Genomic DNA, 15186 nt, shown 5'->3' on the forward strand with positions numbered 1-15186 from the left:
ATCTGTCGATGTGATCGGCCGTGATTGGAACTTGTAGCGTGTTATTAAATAGTGAAATAACTTTCTTTTCAACATCTTCTTGATTTTCTACATTTAATCCGAAAATATGAACATTATTTCGTCGTGTATACTGCTCAAGGTCATTCGCCTTTTCACGGAGCAACTGGCTTTCTTTATGTAAATCATTGTTTACATTTTTCAGCTCCTCAATTGCCGCAACAAAATGTTCCTTCACAATGTTTATCACATTAAAAATGAACGTATCACTCTTCAACAGGTCATCAATAGAATCTTTGAATAAGTTTTTTAATTCACGTAAATTTTCACTATTTTTTACTTGGTCAACAAAGTGGATACACGAAATACCCTTGCTTCATTTGCGAGTGAGCAGAGACAAAATCATACTTCCACCATTACATATTAAGTTAGGAATGATAAAGCAATTTGTAAAAGCGTTGGACAAGGAACGAAGCTTCCGAAGCTTAGTATGGAAAAGTTGAAAGGTGGAATATTTGATGGTCCTCAAATACGGCAATTGATGAAAGACACAGATTTAATTAAAGTTATGACTGTTCCGGAAAGTAAAGCTTGTAAAAGTTTTGTGGTGGTAGTCGAAAGTTTCATAGGTATCATAAAGCACCAAATTATGAAGAAATTGTACAAAATATGCTGACAAACTTTCAGAATCTAGGAGCAAATATTAAATTACACTACCTCCGCAATAAATTGGATAAATTTCCGGATAATTTAGGAAATTATAGTGAGAAACCAGGATCTAAAAGTGATGGAGGAAAGGTATCAGAGTCGATGGGATTGTCACAAGATGGCAGATTACTCCTGGTCTTAAAGAGATTGTTCCCTGAAAAATTAAAGTAAAATGAAAATAAAGATTTCATGAATTGTGAGCATAAATATATCCAAAATCAATCTTATATCTAGAGCAATAAAACCACTGTGGACCAGTGTAATAATAAGTTTCAGAGTTTTATAATTAGTATTTTAGAACAGTTAGAAACTTGGCGTTTAGCGATTGTTTCGTGGTTGGGAAGGAGGGTCTAGTCTAAATGGGAATTCATAATTAAATTTGGCAACTATTGAGTCGAAGTGATGTATCAAGAAACGGGTTATTATCGGAGCGCGTGCAGATCCGGGAGGCATTAATATCGTCCGAATTTAATTTGGGGGAGTGCGTTCAGTGATTTTGCTCTAAACTTTGTGAACACGACCGGTTCACTATGATTAAACGAATCGGCGGAAGTACACATTGGAAAGTTTTCTGTTTATATATTACCATGTTCGCTAATGCAAACGAACGGCCGAATGCTATCCTGTTACACGGAATCCCAAATGAAAACTTGCTCCAAGTGTCGGCCACGACGGCCCATCGATTTTTACTACAGAGGGGTAGGCGCAGATGTCTTGTTAAATATGCAAATTTTCGTTCTGGTATAAAAAAGGAAATCGCGTCTGGCTATCAGTAAAATTTTGGCTCCACCGTTCCTACTGATTCTATTAAGTTAGTTAACGAGGGTGATACAAAGTACACCAAAAATAATATCATCTCTTTTCTAACTGAATACTGAAACCCCCGTTATCGCGTCCCGTCTAAAAGCAGATTTTACCGTTTAGCTAATTAAGTTGGGTTACCGCTTCGCCGTCGACAGCGACACCTATGGCCAACCAAACGCCGTACCAGAACTAAATGAATCCCATCACACTGGAAAGTATGCCGAAACAATCCGATATGAGCTCTAACCACTGATGTAGCGGCAAATCTGTGCATTACATTTCGCACCATCGCAAATTAGGGCGAGAGGGGTTCGCGATGCCCAGCGTGGTGGTGTAAATGCGGTCCATTGTTGCAGGATTTCGGATTACGTCCCATTATGTAATATAGCAACTCCTGATTTGGCGGTTTTAAGGAATGCATGTTGCTATTCAATAACTGACGTGATGTTTATAATATATTCACATCTATTTTGCCGTTTTTATTTACAAAAAATATTTTTATAAATACAGGGTGATTCTCAACCTATACGCATAAACTTCGGGATTTCCTCCTCATGGCGAATAATGACTAATAAGCGAAAAAAATTTCTGTTTCATAGATATCCGTGCTATTTACTTTCAAATCAAGAATACATAGAACATTTTAAAATAACATCACAGTAAGTGTTTAATTGGGCTCCCCAAATCCACAATCTTCCACTAGCACAGCCTAAACCAGGGTGTTGGCAGATTGTCTGGGCAGCAGCATGTACCTGATTTTGCAATATTTGCTCAGTATTAACTTCTATGGAGCACACTATGCTTTTTAAGTGACCCGAAAAGTCTTGACCTATCCATCGGGTGGTCGCGCTTATTATATGTGGTTGGGATTGGAACTGTTTTGGTATGGATTAGCTAGGCTTGATGTTGGTTGGAATTGCTTCTGATGTGGATGAGCAGGACACTTCTTACACTTCTTTCGATTTTATCTGGTTTCGATGTGTTCTAAATGTGTTCTAAATCAACTAGATTTAGATATGGATGGGTTCTGTATGGATACGGATGACTTAGGTTTTATTTGCGTGATTTGGGTTGGGTCTGATTTGGGAAATAAGATTTAGTTGTGAATCAGATTGATTCTTTCGGTTTGGGTATGGATAAGATGGATACTTTTTGATTAATTGTTTTGGTATGGATTAGCTGCGTTTGATTTGGTTTGTAATTGCTTTTGATTTGAATGAGCAGGACTTATGGACTTATGGACTTAATGAGCATGGTTGTACTCGTCAGAATCACTAAACAAATTAGAGATAAACTTCCTCAAAGAGGTGATGGGGATAAGAAGCCCGTACCCCAAGATACTGGTGGACAAAGGAAATAGGTAAAGCAAGAAGAGTATGTGTGATGAAGCGAAGAGTATTGCAAAGAAATAGAAAAAGCAACAAAAACCAGAGCAAATAGAACAACTACTTACGGATTACACACCAGCAAGAAAGTTCTTGAAGAGACTAATTAATGAATCCAAAGAGAAGAAGTGGAAAGAACCCTGTTTGGAGCTGGAGGAAAACATATGAGGAATAGCATACCAGGTTGTTACCAAAACACTCGGGGTAAGAAAAAGAGAAGCAATGGATTACAAGACAGCAGAGGAACAATTCAAGAAACCGTTTCCACAAGTCGAGGAAGATCAGGAGAGAGCACAACAACTGGAAGAGCAGGAGAAAGAACAACTTGCCAGCCCGTTTACCATCGAGGAATTAGAGCAGACCATCAAACAGCTTAAATTAAGATAATCTCCTGGAGAAGACAGAATTACAAATGAAATTCTGCAGGCCTGCGTAAAATCAAATGCTTAACAGTAGGAAATTTTCCTGACATTTGGAAAAAAGCGGTTCTAGTGCTGGTACCTAAACCCGCAAAACATAATCAAGAAAAATCATACAGACCTCTTTGTATGCTTAGCGCAGTGCACAAACTTCTTGAACGCCTGATTAATAACAGATTGGTAGCATTTAGAATAAAAAGCCATTAACAACAGAAGTACTGTAGATGCAGTAATGACTATAGTTAAAGAAGCAAGAGGAAGACAAATAGTGTTATATGCCCGTGTTAAGGACCGAGTTTGGGAAAGAGAAGGATACTGGCAACGGTGATACAATCGGTCACACTGTATGCAGCATCGGTTTGGGAACTGGCACTTCGTCATATCGACGGAGGCGCTAACTGGATGTCACCCATATGACCTGCTGGTATGGAAGAAGGCAAGAAATTGGGAGAGGGGTTTCCAGAAAGAGAGGAGAACCATACCGAAATGCTTAAGAGATGGCAAAAAAGATGGCGAGTGTATACAGGGTGGGCCAGTACATTTGTTAGGGATGTCCGGGTATGGACAGACTCTACGATGAATACCGAGTATTATGCAACGCAAGCCATAACTGGACACGGCACGTTCGATAGCTATCCCAGAAACATCCGGAAGATAGAATCAGATCTCTGCTGGTTTGGGTGCAATGAATCCGATACACCGAGGCATACCGTCTTTGAATGTAGAAAATTTCAAGAATATAGGAGAATTGCGGAGGAAAGACAATATCTCCGTTGTGATAATGAGTGGAAGGGAGAAAGGAGAGATAATTATGAACCTTCTACGATCCATAATGAGGAGCCACGACGAAAGTTTGGAGGTGAGAGCAATGAGGTCGCACACTCAGGTATGAATGAAATAGTTAATATGTTAAAAATTAATGGATTTCTATGTTTTGAGCTGGGATACCATCCAAGCCGAGTCGAATGAAGAAGAGGAGAACAGTAAAAGTATTCAACAACATTGAGGCCAGTAGGATTGTCTCAAACTCCCGATCGTATCAGTTGCAGGCGTCATATCCGATTGGGGCTCAGTCATAAAGATTTTCTCCTCCTCTGTGCCAAAGTTGGGTCTGATTTGGGGGCTAACGTTTAGTTGTGGATCAGATTGGTTCTTTTCGAATTGGGTATGGATAAGATGGGTTCATATAACGTGGGGCCTCGTTTCGATGTGGACGGACACTTTTTGGTTTGGTGTGGTTAGGGCTGAATTTAGTTTGATATGGATGAGTTGGGTTTGGTTAGGTTAGTTTTTAGTAGGAGTCATTAATATTGAAAGATCTTCGTTATTGATTTGGACGATCGTGCTTATTTTACATGATTATGGTTGGATCTGTTTTGGGTGTGGGTGAGCTGGACTTGATTACATTGGTTTCGGTTTGCTGATGATCAAATGATTTGATTTAGATGTGAATGGATTGTATTTGAGTGTGGATGACTTAGGTTTTATTTGCATGATTTGGTTTAGGTCTCATTTGGGAGATAAAGTTTAGTTGTGGATCAGATTGGTTCTGTTCGGTCTGGGTATGGATAAGATGGGTACATATAAAGTGACTTGGGTTGGGCCTGGATTCGATGTGGATGAATACTTTTTGGTTTGGCATGGTTAAGGTTGAATCGATACCATGTCCATACCTGGTGTTTTTAGTTTTTTATTGTTTTTTTAATTAGAAATCTTTTGGCAATAAACGCAAATTTTAAAAATCTGAATTGCTCAGCGAGCGAACGAGCTAGAAAAATAAAAATTGGTATAGATTCTCCTTGGATATCCTCAAATGGAGCGACATTATAGGGTGTTCAAAAATACAACTACATATTCGATTAGCTTATCAGATAGAGAATTTAATTCTCTACAAATCTTCTGTACATGTCCCTATACCTATCAGCTGCAGTTTTGATATCGCGGAATTAATCAAAACTGTTTATCTCCTTAATGTCATTTATGTACTTTGCCTCTTAGTGGGACATTCTGTTATGTTCATCAATATTGAGAACATCAAACATTGAGAAAATCTACTGTGACTGTATGTAGTGTCATGTTCTTATCATTTCTGGAAATAGATTCCAATATTACTAGTTTTAAGAATATACATAACTTAAATTAATGGTTTGTGTGTAATGAAATAAAACTAGATGTCATTAAATGGTGTTCCTTTACTATAATCTACTGTTGATACTGCTTGCAGAAGACTACTTACGCTTATAAAAGAGTAGATACTGCCGAGGATAGACTAGATACTGCTGGCAGAAGACTATACTAGCAATGGAAGACTTGATACTGTTTACAGAAGACTACTTACCGCTTGAAGGGATAGATACTGATGAGAAAAGACTAGATAATGTTGACATAAGTCTAGAATAGTCTAGATACTGGTAATGGAAGATTTAATAGTGCTTATAGAAGACTACTTACTGCTTGTATGAGTGGATATCGCTGAGAAAAGGTTAGATACTGCTGGCAGAAGACTAAAGACTGGAAATGGAAGACTTGATACTGCTTACAGAAGACTACTTACTGCTTGAAGGGGTAGATACTGATGAGAAAAGACTAGATAATGCTGACATAAGTCTAGAATAGTCTAGATACTGGTAACGGAAGACTTAATACTGCTTATAGAAGACTACTTACTGCTTGTATGAGTAGATATCGCTGAGAAAAGCTTAGATACTGCTGGCAGATGACTAAAGACTGGAAATGGAAGGCTTGAGACTGCTTATAGAAGACTACTTACTGCTTGATGGAATAGGTACTGCTAAAAAGGACTAGATACTGTTGGCAGAAAACTAAATACTAGTAAATATTAATAGTTTTGAGTTTATTAAAAAGTTAGTTTTGTTTATGTAAATTTTTTGGATAATTAGAAGATGATTAGTTGGTTGGTGATATTTGAATCGTTCTTAAATGGATCATGATATACGTTATATTATCCTCCGATTGTACCCTACTAACAAATGACGTCAATTTGCATGTAGAGTAACCCGCAGCGATGTACAAGATATGCATTCATCGATTTCCACTGTCATGGATGACATTAATACCGGATTCTCTCGTGGCAATTAACTATGGAAATGTGAGCCGGACGATGGTGTGTTCTTGAAAACAAATTGACAGAATGTTAATGAAAGTTTTGAAAAGGTTTGGGTGGATTAATAAATTTGAAAGTTGTCTATAGAACATTTTATTATTTACACATTGGTTTACATTGTATGTTACGCGATAAATAATATAACATCTGGAGTATCTACACCGACATTATGTTAAAACTATAGTACAGTTCAAACGGAAGTTATACTTAAGTTAAGCTCATGGTTAAATACTTGATATTTAGTCGTACCTTAAGTTCCGTTCGCAACAAGAGGAAATTTAAAATACGATTATTTATTAAGAAATGCTACTAAAGTTTTCCCTAATACCCTGTTAGTGTTAAGGTAGCGAGACTTTTGTTTTCCTAAAGTACAAGCTGACTGCTAGGATAGAAATTTCCTTTTATTGCAAACTGTATTTACAGAGATTTTTTTCCATTCATTTATATATGGACGCTACAAAAGCTACATTGAGTTGATATATTTTTTTTTCGTTATAATTTCGCTAGACCCCCGTTTTAAAAATATTAGCTCCCAGCCATTCGGTATATTTTTGCGATATTCAACGCAAAAAACATCAGTAATAAACTAGACAATTTCGGTTAGCTTGCTCAATTTATTTGAATGCGTGGGTTACGTATCAGGTATTTCAAATGCAATTAAAATGAGAAATTGTATCTTCGTAAATATTTAACAATTATTTAGAAACATTATTATAGACGATATGTAAAATTTTAACGACTCATTAATTTTTCCGGCTGCAAAATATTAAAATTACGGTTTCTATTTGGCACTCATTGCTCTAAAGCTCTTGTTGGTAAGCTTACAACGTTGGCTTGTTTGCTATTCATAAATTGAGCAAACTCTTCACGGTTTACATTAGTTTCTTTTTATTATTTAGGATACATGCATTTAGCTATGCTATTAGTACAATAGACCTAACCGTTCAGTCTTCGTTTAAATACATATAAACAATTGTACATTTATGCCTCTTTTAAAGCGCTCTCTCTCGTGTTCTCTTTTATAATTTTATTCTTAATATATACTTATTAGTTTACTACAGAATAACATATCCATTTTCCAAAACTGTTCACCGTAACTGAAGAACCAAGGAGGGCAGGAAACACAACGGCGAGATAACGTAGAAAACCCCTGCAAATAATAAATAAAAACAAAATATAATAGTTATAACAATATAATTAATTAAAGTTTGACTGACAGCTAGCTGTAATCAACTAAAAGTACTTCCATTTGGGGCGCCTTTAGCAAAAATATCAGATAAGATTGTATCCCAATGGAAAGGGCACGTCAAAGACGGCAAAAGGGAAAAGAGCGCGTTGGAAAATAACTAAGGGTGGAACATCAAACGTGTCGGACATTCATATACACTCAATGGCGGTAATAGGAAATTGAGAAAATTCTATTTCCGACAAGTTCGGCCTCGGAGGGCCTTAGTATAATGTAGAGGGGGTTTTAACTTATTTAGACGAGTTGCCCACGTCGGGATTGCAAAAAAAAACACGAATTGTCGTACAAATTGAAATAAGAAGTGTTCGTAATTTGCAAGAACGATAGCACGGGACGCTCTCCTGTTAGAAGTGCGCTGAATTTTAAAGTGGATGACCTCCCGAAAGAGAATATTATATGTGTGCCAACAAGGGATGCAGACAATATCCTTTACACTGTACCGTTACATCTCATCGTATACCTGCACAGACATTTTATTCGAAGAATTTAAATTACGACAAACATTTTCATTCAAAGAAACTTTAAATTTCAATTCAATTTACGATAGTTTACTACAGCATACCGTTAATTTAAAATCGATATATTTGCATTATTCATCACGTATTTATTTATTTAGCGATACCGCGAACCCGTCGCCCCGGTATTATATATGATTAATTGTGCGGCAGCCTTTAATGGCTAAACTAGAGACTTTTTGACTTTATTGTCCATAAACGGTTCGAAATGTACCGCTTGCTATCGATCGTACTATCACGCGCCCCATTCATATGCAACAAGCGTCAATGCGTATGATATCGGTACATTGTTCCCTGTTTATAAACAATACCCTCTCATGACATCACATTATCGACGTATACCGCTTGCATAATTCGGTTTACACTCTTTGTTTTTACTTGTAACTATCATCATACTTCACCACGCAAATATCTCCCATGCTAATATTTTATTTTATACACGAACATTAAAAAATTTTTTTTAATTAATTTCATTATTTCTAAACAAAATCAGAAAAGAAAGGGGTGAATGAATGAATTAATTTCGCCTGATTAAGCTTTTCAATTAACATAATAAATATTTTGAAAAAACATATTGCGTCTAATGGGATATTAATTACAGTCAGTATACAAACATACAGTCGATATGATTTTTTGAAAATTTCTTCTTTAATAATTTTTTTCTGGAAATTTCAATAATATTATCTTCTAGTTTTTATATCATATTATAAACTAGAATCTTTAAGCTTCAATTTAACATATATATCATATCATGATTCTTAAAAATACACTCGATGTGATTTTTTGAAAATTTCGGGTTATTTTTAGATTTATAAATTTCACAATTTCTGCTTTAATGATTTTTACCTGGAAATTTCAATACAATTACGATATAGTTTTTATATCATTTCATAAACTACAAACTTTAAGCTTCCATTTAACATACACATCATATCATGATTCTTAAAAATACACTCGATACGATTTTTAAATTGTTATATATTCGTCTTTAATAATATTTTCCTGGAAATTTCAATAATATTACCTTATAGTTTTTGTATCATTTCATAAACTAGAATGTTTAATCTTCAATTTAACATACAAATCATATTATGATTCTTAGAAATACGCTCGATATGATTTCTTGAAAATTTCGGGTTTTTTCACATTTTCTAAATTTTACAATTTCATTTTTAATCATTTTTTCCTGGAAATTTCAATAATATTATCTCATATTTTGTATATCATTTCATAAACTAGAATCTTTAAGCTTTAATTTCACATACACATCATATCATGATTCTTAAAAATACACTCGATATGATTTTTTGAAAATTTCCGGTTATTTTTAGATTTATAAATTTTACAATTTCTTCTTTAATAATTTTTTCATGAATATTTCAATAATATTACCTTATAGTTTTTATATCATATCATAAACTAGATTGTTTAAGCTTCAATTTAACATACACCTCATATCATGATTCTTAAAAATACAGTTGATATGATTTTTTGAAAATCTCGCGTTATTTCTGATTTATAAATGTTACATACTCTTCTTTAATATTTTTTTTCTAGAAATTTCAATAATATTACCTTATACTTTTTATATCATATCATAAACTAGAATCTTTAAGCTTCAATTTAACATACGTATCATATCATGATTCTTAAAAATATAGACGAAATGAGTTTTTAAAAATTTCGTATTATTTTTGACTTATAAATTAGTCAATTTTATCATTAATAATTTTTTTCTGAAAATTTCAATAATATTATCTTATAGTTTTTAAATCATTTCATAAACTAGAGTATTTAAGCTTCAATTTAACGTACACATCATATCATGATTCTTAAAAATACAGTTGATATGATTTTTTGAAAATCTCGCGTTATTTCTGATTTATAAATGTTACATACTCTTCTTTAATATCTTTTTTCTGGAAATTTCAATAATATTACCTTATAGTTTTTATATCATATCATAAACTAGAATCCCTAAGCTTCAATTTAACATACCCATCATATCATGATTCTTAAAAATACACTCGATATGATTTTTTGAAAATTTCCGGTTATTTTTAGATTTATAAATTTTACAATTTCTTCTTTAATAATTTTTTCATGAATATTTCAATAATATTACCTTATAGTTTTTATATCATATCATAAACTAGAATATTTAAGCTTCAATTTAACATACATATCATATCATGATTCTTAAAAATACAGTCGATATGATTTTTTAAGAATTTTCCGTTATTTTGGATTTATAAATGTTACAATTTCATCTTTAATCATTTTTTCCTGGAAATTTCAATAATATTATCTCATAGTTTTTTTTATCATTTAATAAACTAGATTTTTTAAGCTTCAATTTAACACACACATCATATCATCATTCTTAAAAATACACTCGATACGATTTTCAAATCGTTACATATTCTTCTTTAATAATATTTTCCTCCAAATTTCAATAATACTACCTTATAGTTTTTATATAATTTCATAAACTAGAATCTTTAAGTGCGAAGGTAATTAAATTTAATATTCTTAGTATTGTACTTTTGAAACTGGTTTTATTATTTATTTAATTAAGTCTTACTAGTTTCGGCCCATGGCCATCTTCAGAGACTAATGTCATAAGAGTTAACTAAGATGTCATATTGCAAAGTATTAAGTGTAATTGTAAATATTTTAAATAAAATTACTTTGAGGTTACGACAAACAACAGATCGACACGTTAAAAAGAACGTTCTGTTTCAAACCAGTTTCAAAAGTACAATACCAAGAATATACTGGATATGATTTTTTGAAAATTTCGGAATTCTTTAGATATATAAATTTTACAATTTTTTCTTTAATATTTTTTCCTGGAAATTTCAATAATATTATGTTATAGTTTTTATATCATTTCATAAACTGGAATCTTTAAGCTTCAATTTAACATACACATCATATCATGATTCTTAAAAATACACTCGATATGATTTTTTGAAAATTTCGGGTTTTTTCACATTTATAAATTTTACAATTTCATTTTTAATCATTTTTTCCAGGAAATTTCAATAATATTATCTCATATTTTGTATACCATTTCATAAACTAGAATCTTTAAGCTTTAATTTAACATACACATCATATCATGATTCTTAAAAATACACTCGATATGATTTTTTGAAAATTTCCGTTTATTTTTAGATTTATAAATTTTACAATTTCTTCTTTAACAATTTTTTCATGAATAGAAATATTCTTGAAAAAATTATAAAATAAATAAAAAATTATATTTATTATTGAAAAATAATATTATCTTATAGTTTTTATATCATATCATAAACTAGATTGTTTAAGCTTCAATTTAACATACACATCATATCATGATTTTTTAAAATACAGTCGATATGATTTTTTTAGAATTTCCCGTTATTTTGGATTTAAAAATGTTACAATTTCTTCTTTAATAATTTTTCTTTGGAAATTTCAATAATATTATCTTATACTTTTTATATCATATCATAAACTAGAATCTTTAAGCTTCAATTTGACATACGTATCATATCATGATTCTTAAAAATATAGACGAAATGATTTTTTGAAAATTTCGTATTATTTTTGATTTATAAATTAGTTAATTTTATCATTAAAAATTTTTTTCTGAAAATTTCAATAACATTGTCTTACAGTTTCTATATCATATCATAAACTAGAGTCTTCAAGGTTCAATTTAGCATACATATATCATAACTCATACAAATACACTTGATATGATTTTTTAGAAATTTAGTTTTATTTCTGATTATAAAATTAACAATTTCTACTTTAATAATGTTTATCTTGAAATTTCCATAATTTTATCTTATTGTTTCTATATTATATCATAAACTAGAATCTTTAAGCTTCAATTTAACATACACATCATATCATGATTTTTAAAAATACAGTCGATATGATTTTTTGAGAATTTCCTGTTATTTTGGATTTATAAATGTTACAATTTCTTCTTTAATAATTTTTTCCTGGAAATTTCAATAATATTATCTGATAGTTTTTATATCATTTCATAAACTAAAATCTTTAAGCTTCAATTTAACATACACATCATATCATGATTCTTAAAAATACGCTCGATAAGATTTTTTGAAAATTTTGGGTTATTTTTAAATTTATAAATTTTACAATTTCTTCTTTAATAATTTCTTCCTGGAAATTTCAATAATATTAGGTACCTTCTACTTTTTATATCATTTCATAAACTAGAATCTTTATCTTCAATTTGATATATATATATCATATCATGATTCTTAAAAATACGCTCGATATGATTTCTTGAAAATTTCGGGTTTTTACATTTATAAATTTTACAATTTCATCTTTAATCATTCTTTCGTGGAAATTTCAATAATATTATCTTATAGTTTTTATGTCACTTCATAAAATAGAGCTTTAATTTAACATACATATCATATTAAGATTCTCAAAAATACAATCGATACGATTTTTTAAAAATTCCGCGTTATTTTTGATTTACAAATTTGACAATTTCTTCTTTAATCATTTTTTCCTGGATATTTCAATAATATTGCCTTATAGTTTTTATATCATATCATTAACTAGAATCTTTAAGCTTCAATTTAACAAACATATCATATCGAAATTCTTAAAAATACGATTGATATGTTTTTTGAAAATTTCGCTTTATTTTTGATTAATAAGTTTAACAATTTCTTCTTTAATCATGTTTTTCTGGAAATTTCAATAATATGATATTATAGTTTTTATATTATATCATAAACTAGAATCTTTAAGCTTTAATTTAACATACATATCATATCAAAATTCTCAAAAATACAGTAGATACGATTTTTTAAAAATTCCGCGTTATTTTTGATTTACAAATTTGACAATTTCTTCTTTAATCATTTTTTCCTGGATATTTCAATAATATTGCCTTATAGTTTTTATATCATATCATTAACTAGAATCTTTAAGCTTTAATTTAACATACATATCATATCGAAATTCTTAAAAATACGGTTGATATGTTTTTTGAAAATTTCGCTTTATTTTTGATTAATAAGTTTAACAATTTCTTCTTTAATCATGTTTTTCTGGAAATTTCAATATTATGATATTATAGTTTTTATATCATATCATAAACTAGAATCTTTAAGCTTCAATTTAACATACATATCATATCGAAATTCTTAAAAATACGGTTGATATGTTTTTTTGAACACTGTGCTATATTTTTGATTAATAAGTTTGACAATTTTTTCTTTAATCATGTTTTTCTGGAAATTTCAATAATATGATATTATAGTTTTTATATCATATCATAAACTAGAATCTTTAAGCTTCAATTTAACATACATATCATATCGAAATTCTTAAAAATACGGTTGATATGATTTTTGAAAATTTTGCTATATTTTTGATTAATAAGTTTGACAATTTCTCCTTTAATCATGTTTCTTTGGAAATTTCAATATTATGATATTATAGTTTTTATATCATATCATAAACTAGAATCTTTAAGCTTCAATTTAACATACATATCATATCGAAATTCTTAAAAATACGGTTGATATGTTTTTTTGAATATTGTGCTATATTTTTGATTAATAAGTTTGACAATTTCTTCTTTAATCATGTTTTTTTGGATATTTCAATAATATTGCCTTATAGTTTTTATATCATATCATTAACTAGAATCTTTAAGCTTTAATTTAACATACATATCATATTAAGATTCTTAAAAATACAGTCGATATGATTTTTTGAAAATTTCACTTTTTGATACTGTATATAGTGTTTGCGAAAATATCGATCTCTAAATGTGACTTTTAGCACCGATAATTAATAATTTCTTATTTTCCATAAATTTTTAACCCCATCTCTGCATATTTCATCAGAACCAATTGAGATATAATGATGAAATAAAAATCTTATCGAGATTTTATGATTAGAAATTTACATAATCGTACTTAAGGACGAATTGAGATATAACGGATGAAATGATTGGACGAAGATATGGGAGATACGATAAAACGAATGGTTGAATTAAAAACGAATTAGTGTTCGATTGACGTGTTAAGTAAATGGGTTTGTTCGAATTTCCATTGGAATAAACCCAGCGACTATCTTGATTGACGTTTGAACGTCAGGGGACGAGTTTCGTCCGTCATATCATGTCGCATAGGCGACCCGAAGCTACGATGTGGTTTCAGATTCTCTTATGCATGTTGTACGTCGCCGGTATAAGATAACTCGGTCCCCGAGGGCCGCCTTTATGAAAAAGGGACACACCGCACCGACTGGGGCCCGGCTGAGGTCAATCTTCTAAATTGAGGGGTTTTTATTTCAAATTATTTACATATTAAGTGGATCCGCGAAAGTTTTATTTGCTGCGCAATAAAACTTTATCGAATTGAAACGCTGATATTTTATTATAACGGGGATTTATGCGATGGTCGCCCTGATAACTTTTCTTTGTGTTTTATGTCACAGTAAAGGTTTTATACACTCCCGAGCTGCTTGTTCTCGTCCCGGTATAATGGATTTAAGTTGGGGGCAATTTTATTCGTGTTTGTATCGGATTGCAACATTTCGTTCTTAAAATTGGAAATTGGAAAATTAACAACGCACTCTATTCAGTGATATTTAAAGTTTATTACACACCGTGAATTATTAAGCGATGAAATAATTATTGTAGAGTGTTTTAATAGGTCAATTTAATGATATGAACAAGCGATGAGCGCTTTCAATATTAATAGGTTGTTAATAAATTTTGATAAAATCCAATTTCCGCATTACAAAGCATAAAACTTTTCACTTACCAGCTGACGTGTCATCTGATGACGGCCAATCGAAGCTAGCACCTTTTCCGTCGGAGCTGGAAGCGGATTTTTGCTCGAACTTATCAATTTCGTTCAGATTTGACTGGTATTTGGAGCCTAAAAAGGAAAATACATGTACCTACTAGCTAAAAAATCTAATTATTGTCCAC

At 31.2% G+C, this 15186-nt stretch overlaps 1 protein-coding gene across 2 annotated transcripts in view; it reads right to left on the minus strand.

Annotated features, from left to right (window-relative positions):
- Window positions 1–6514: 6514 nt before the first annotated feature.
- LOC111429336 (neurotrimin-like) overlaps window positions 6515–15186 on the minus strand; it is a 223590-nt gene continuing 214918 nt past the window's right edge. For both annotated transcript variants that reach the window (XM_023065217.2, XM_023065216.2), the window contains 2 exons: window positions 15017–15133; window positions 6515–7587 (listed from right to left, as the gene is read on the minus strand). In XM_023065217.2, the coding sequence (XP_022920985.1) occupies window positions 7526–7587; window positions 15017–15133 (179 nt within the window). In that variant the 3' untranslated portion in view covers window positions 6515–7525. The remainder of the gene's footprint in view (window positions 7588–15016; window positions 15134–15186) is intronic.

Source organism: Onthophagus taurus, chromosome 8 (genome assembly GCF_036711975.1).
Source record: "Onthophagus taurus isolate NC chromosome 8, IU_Otau_3.0, whole genome shotgun sequence".
Classification (NCBI taxonomy): Eukaryota; Metazoa; Arthropoda; class Insecta; order Coleoptera; family Scarabaeidae; genus Onthophagus; species Onthophagus taurus.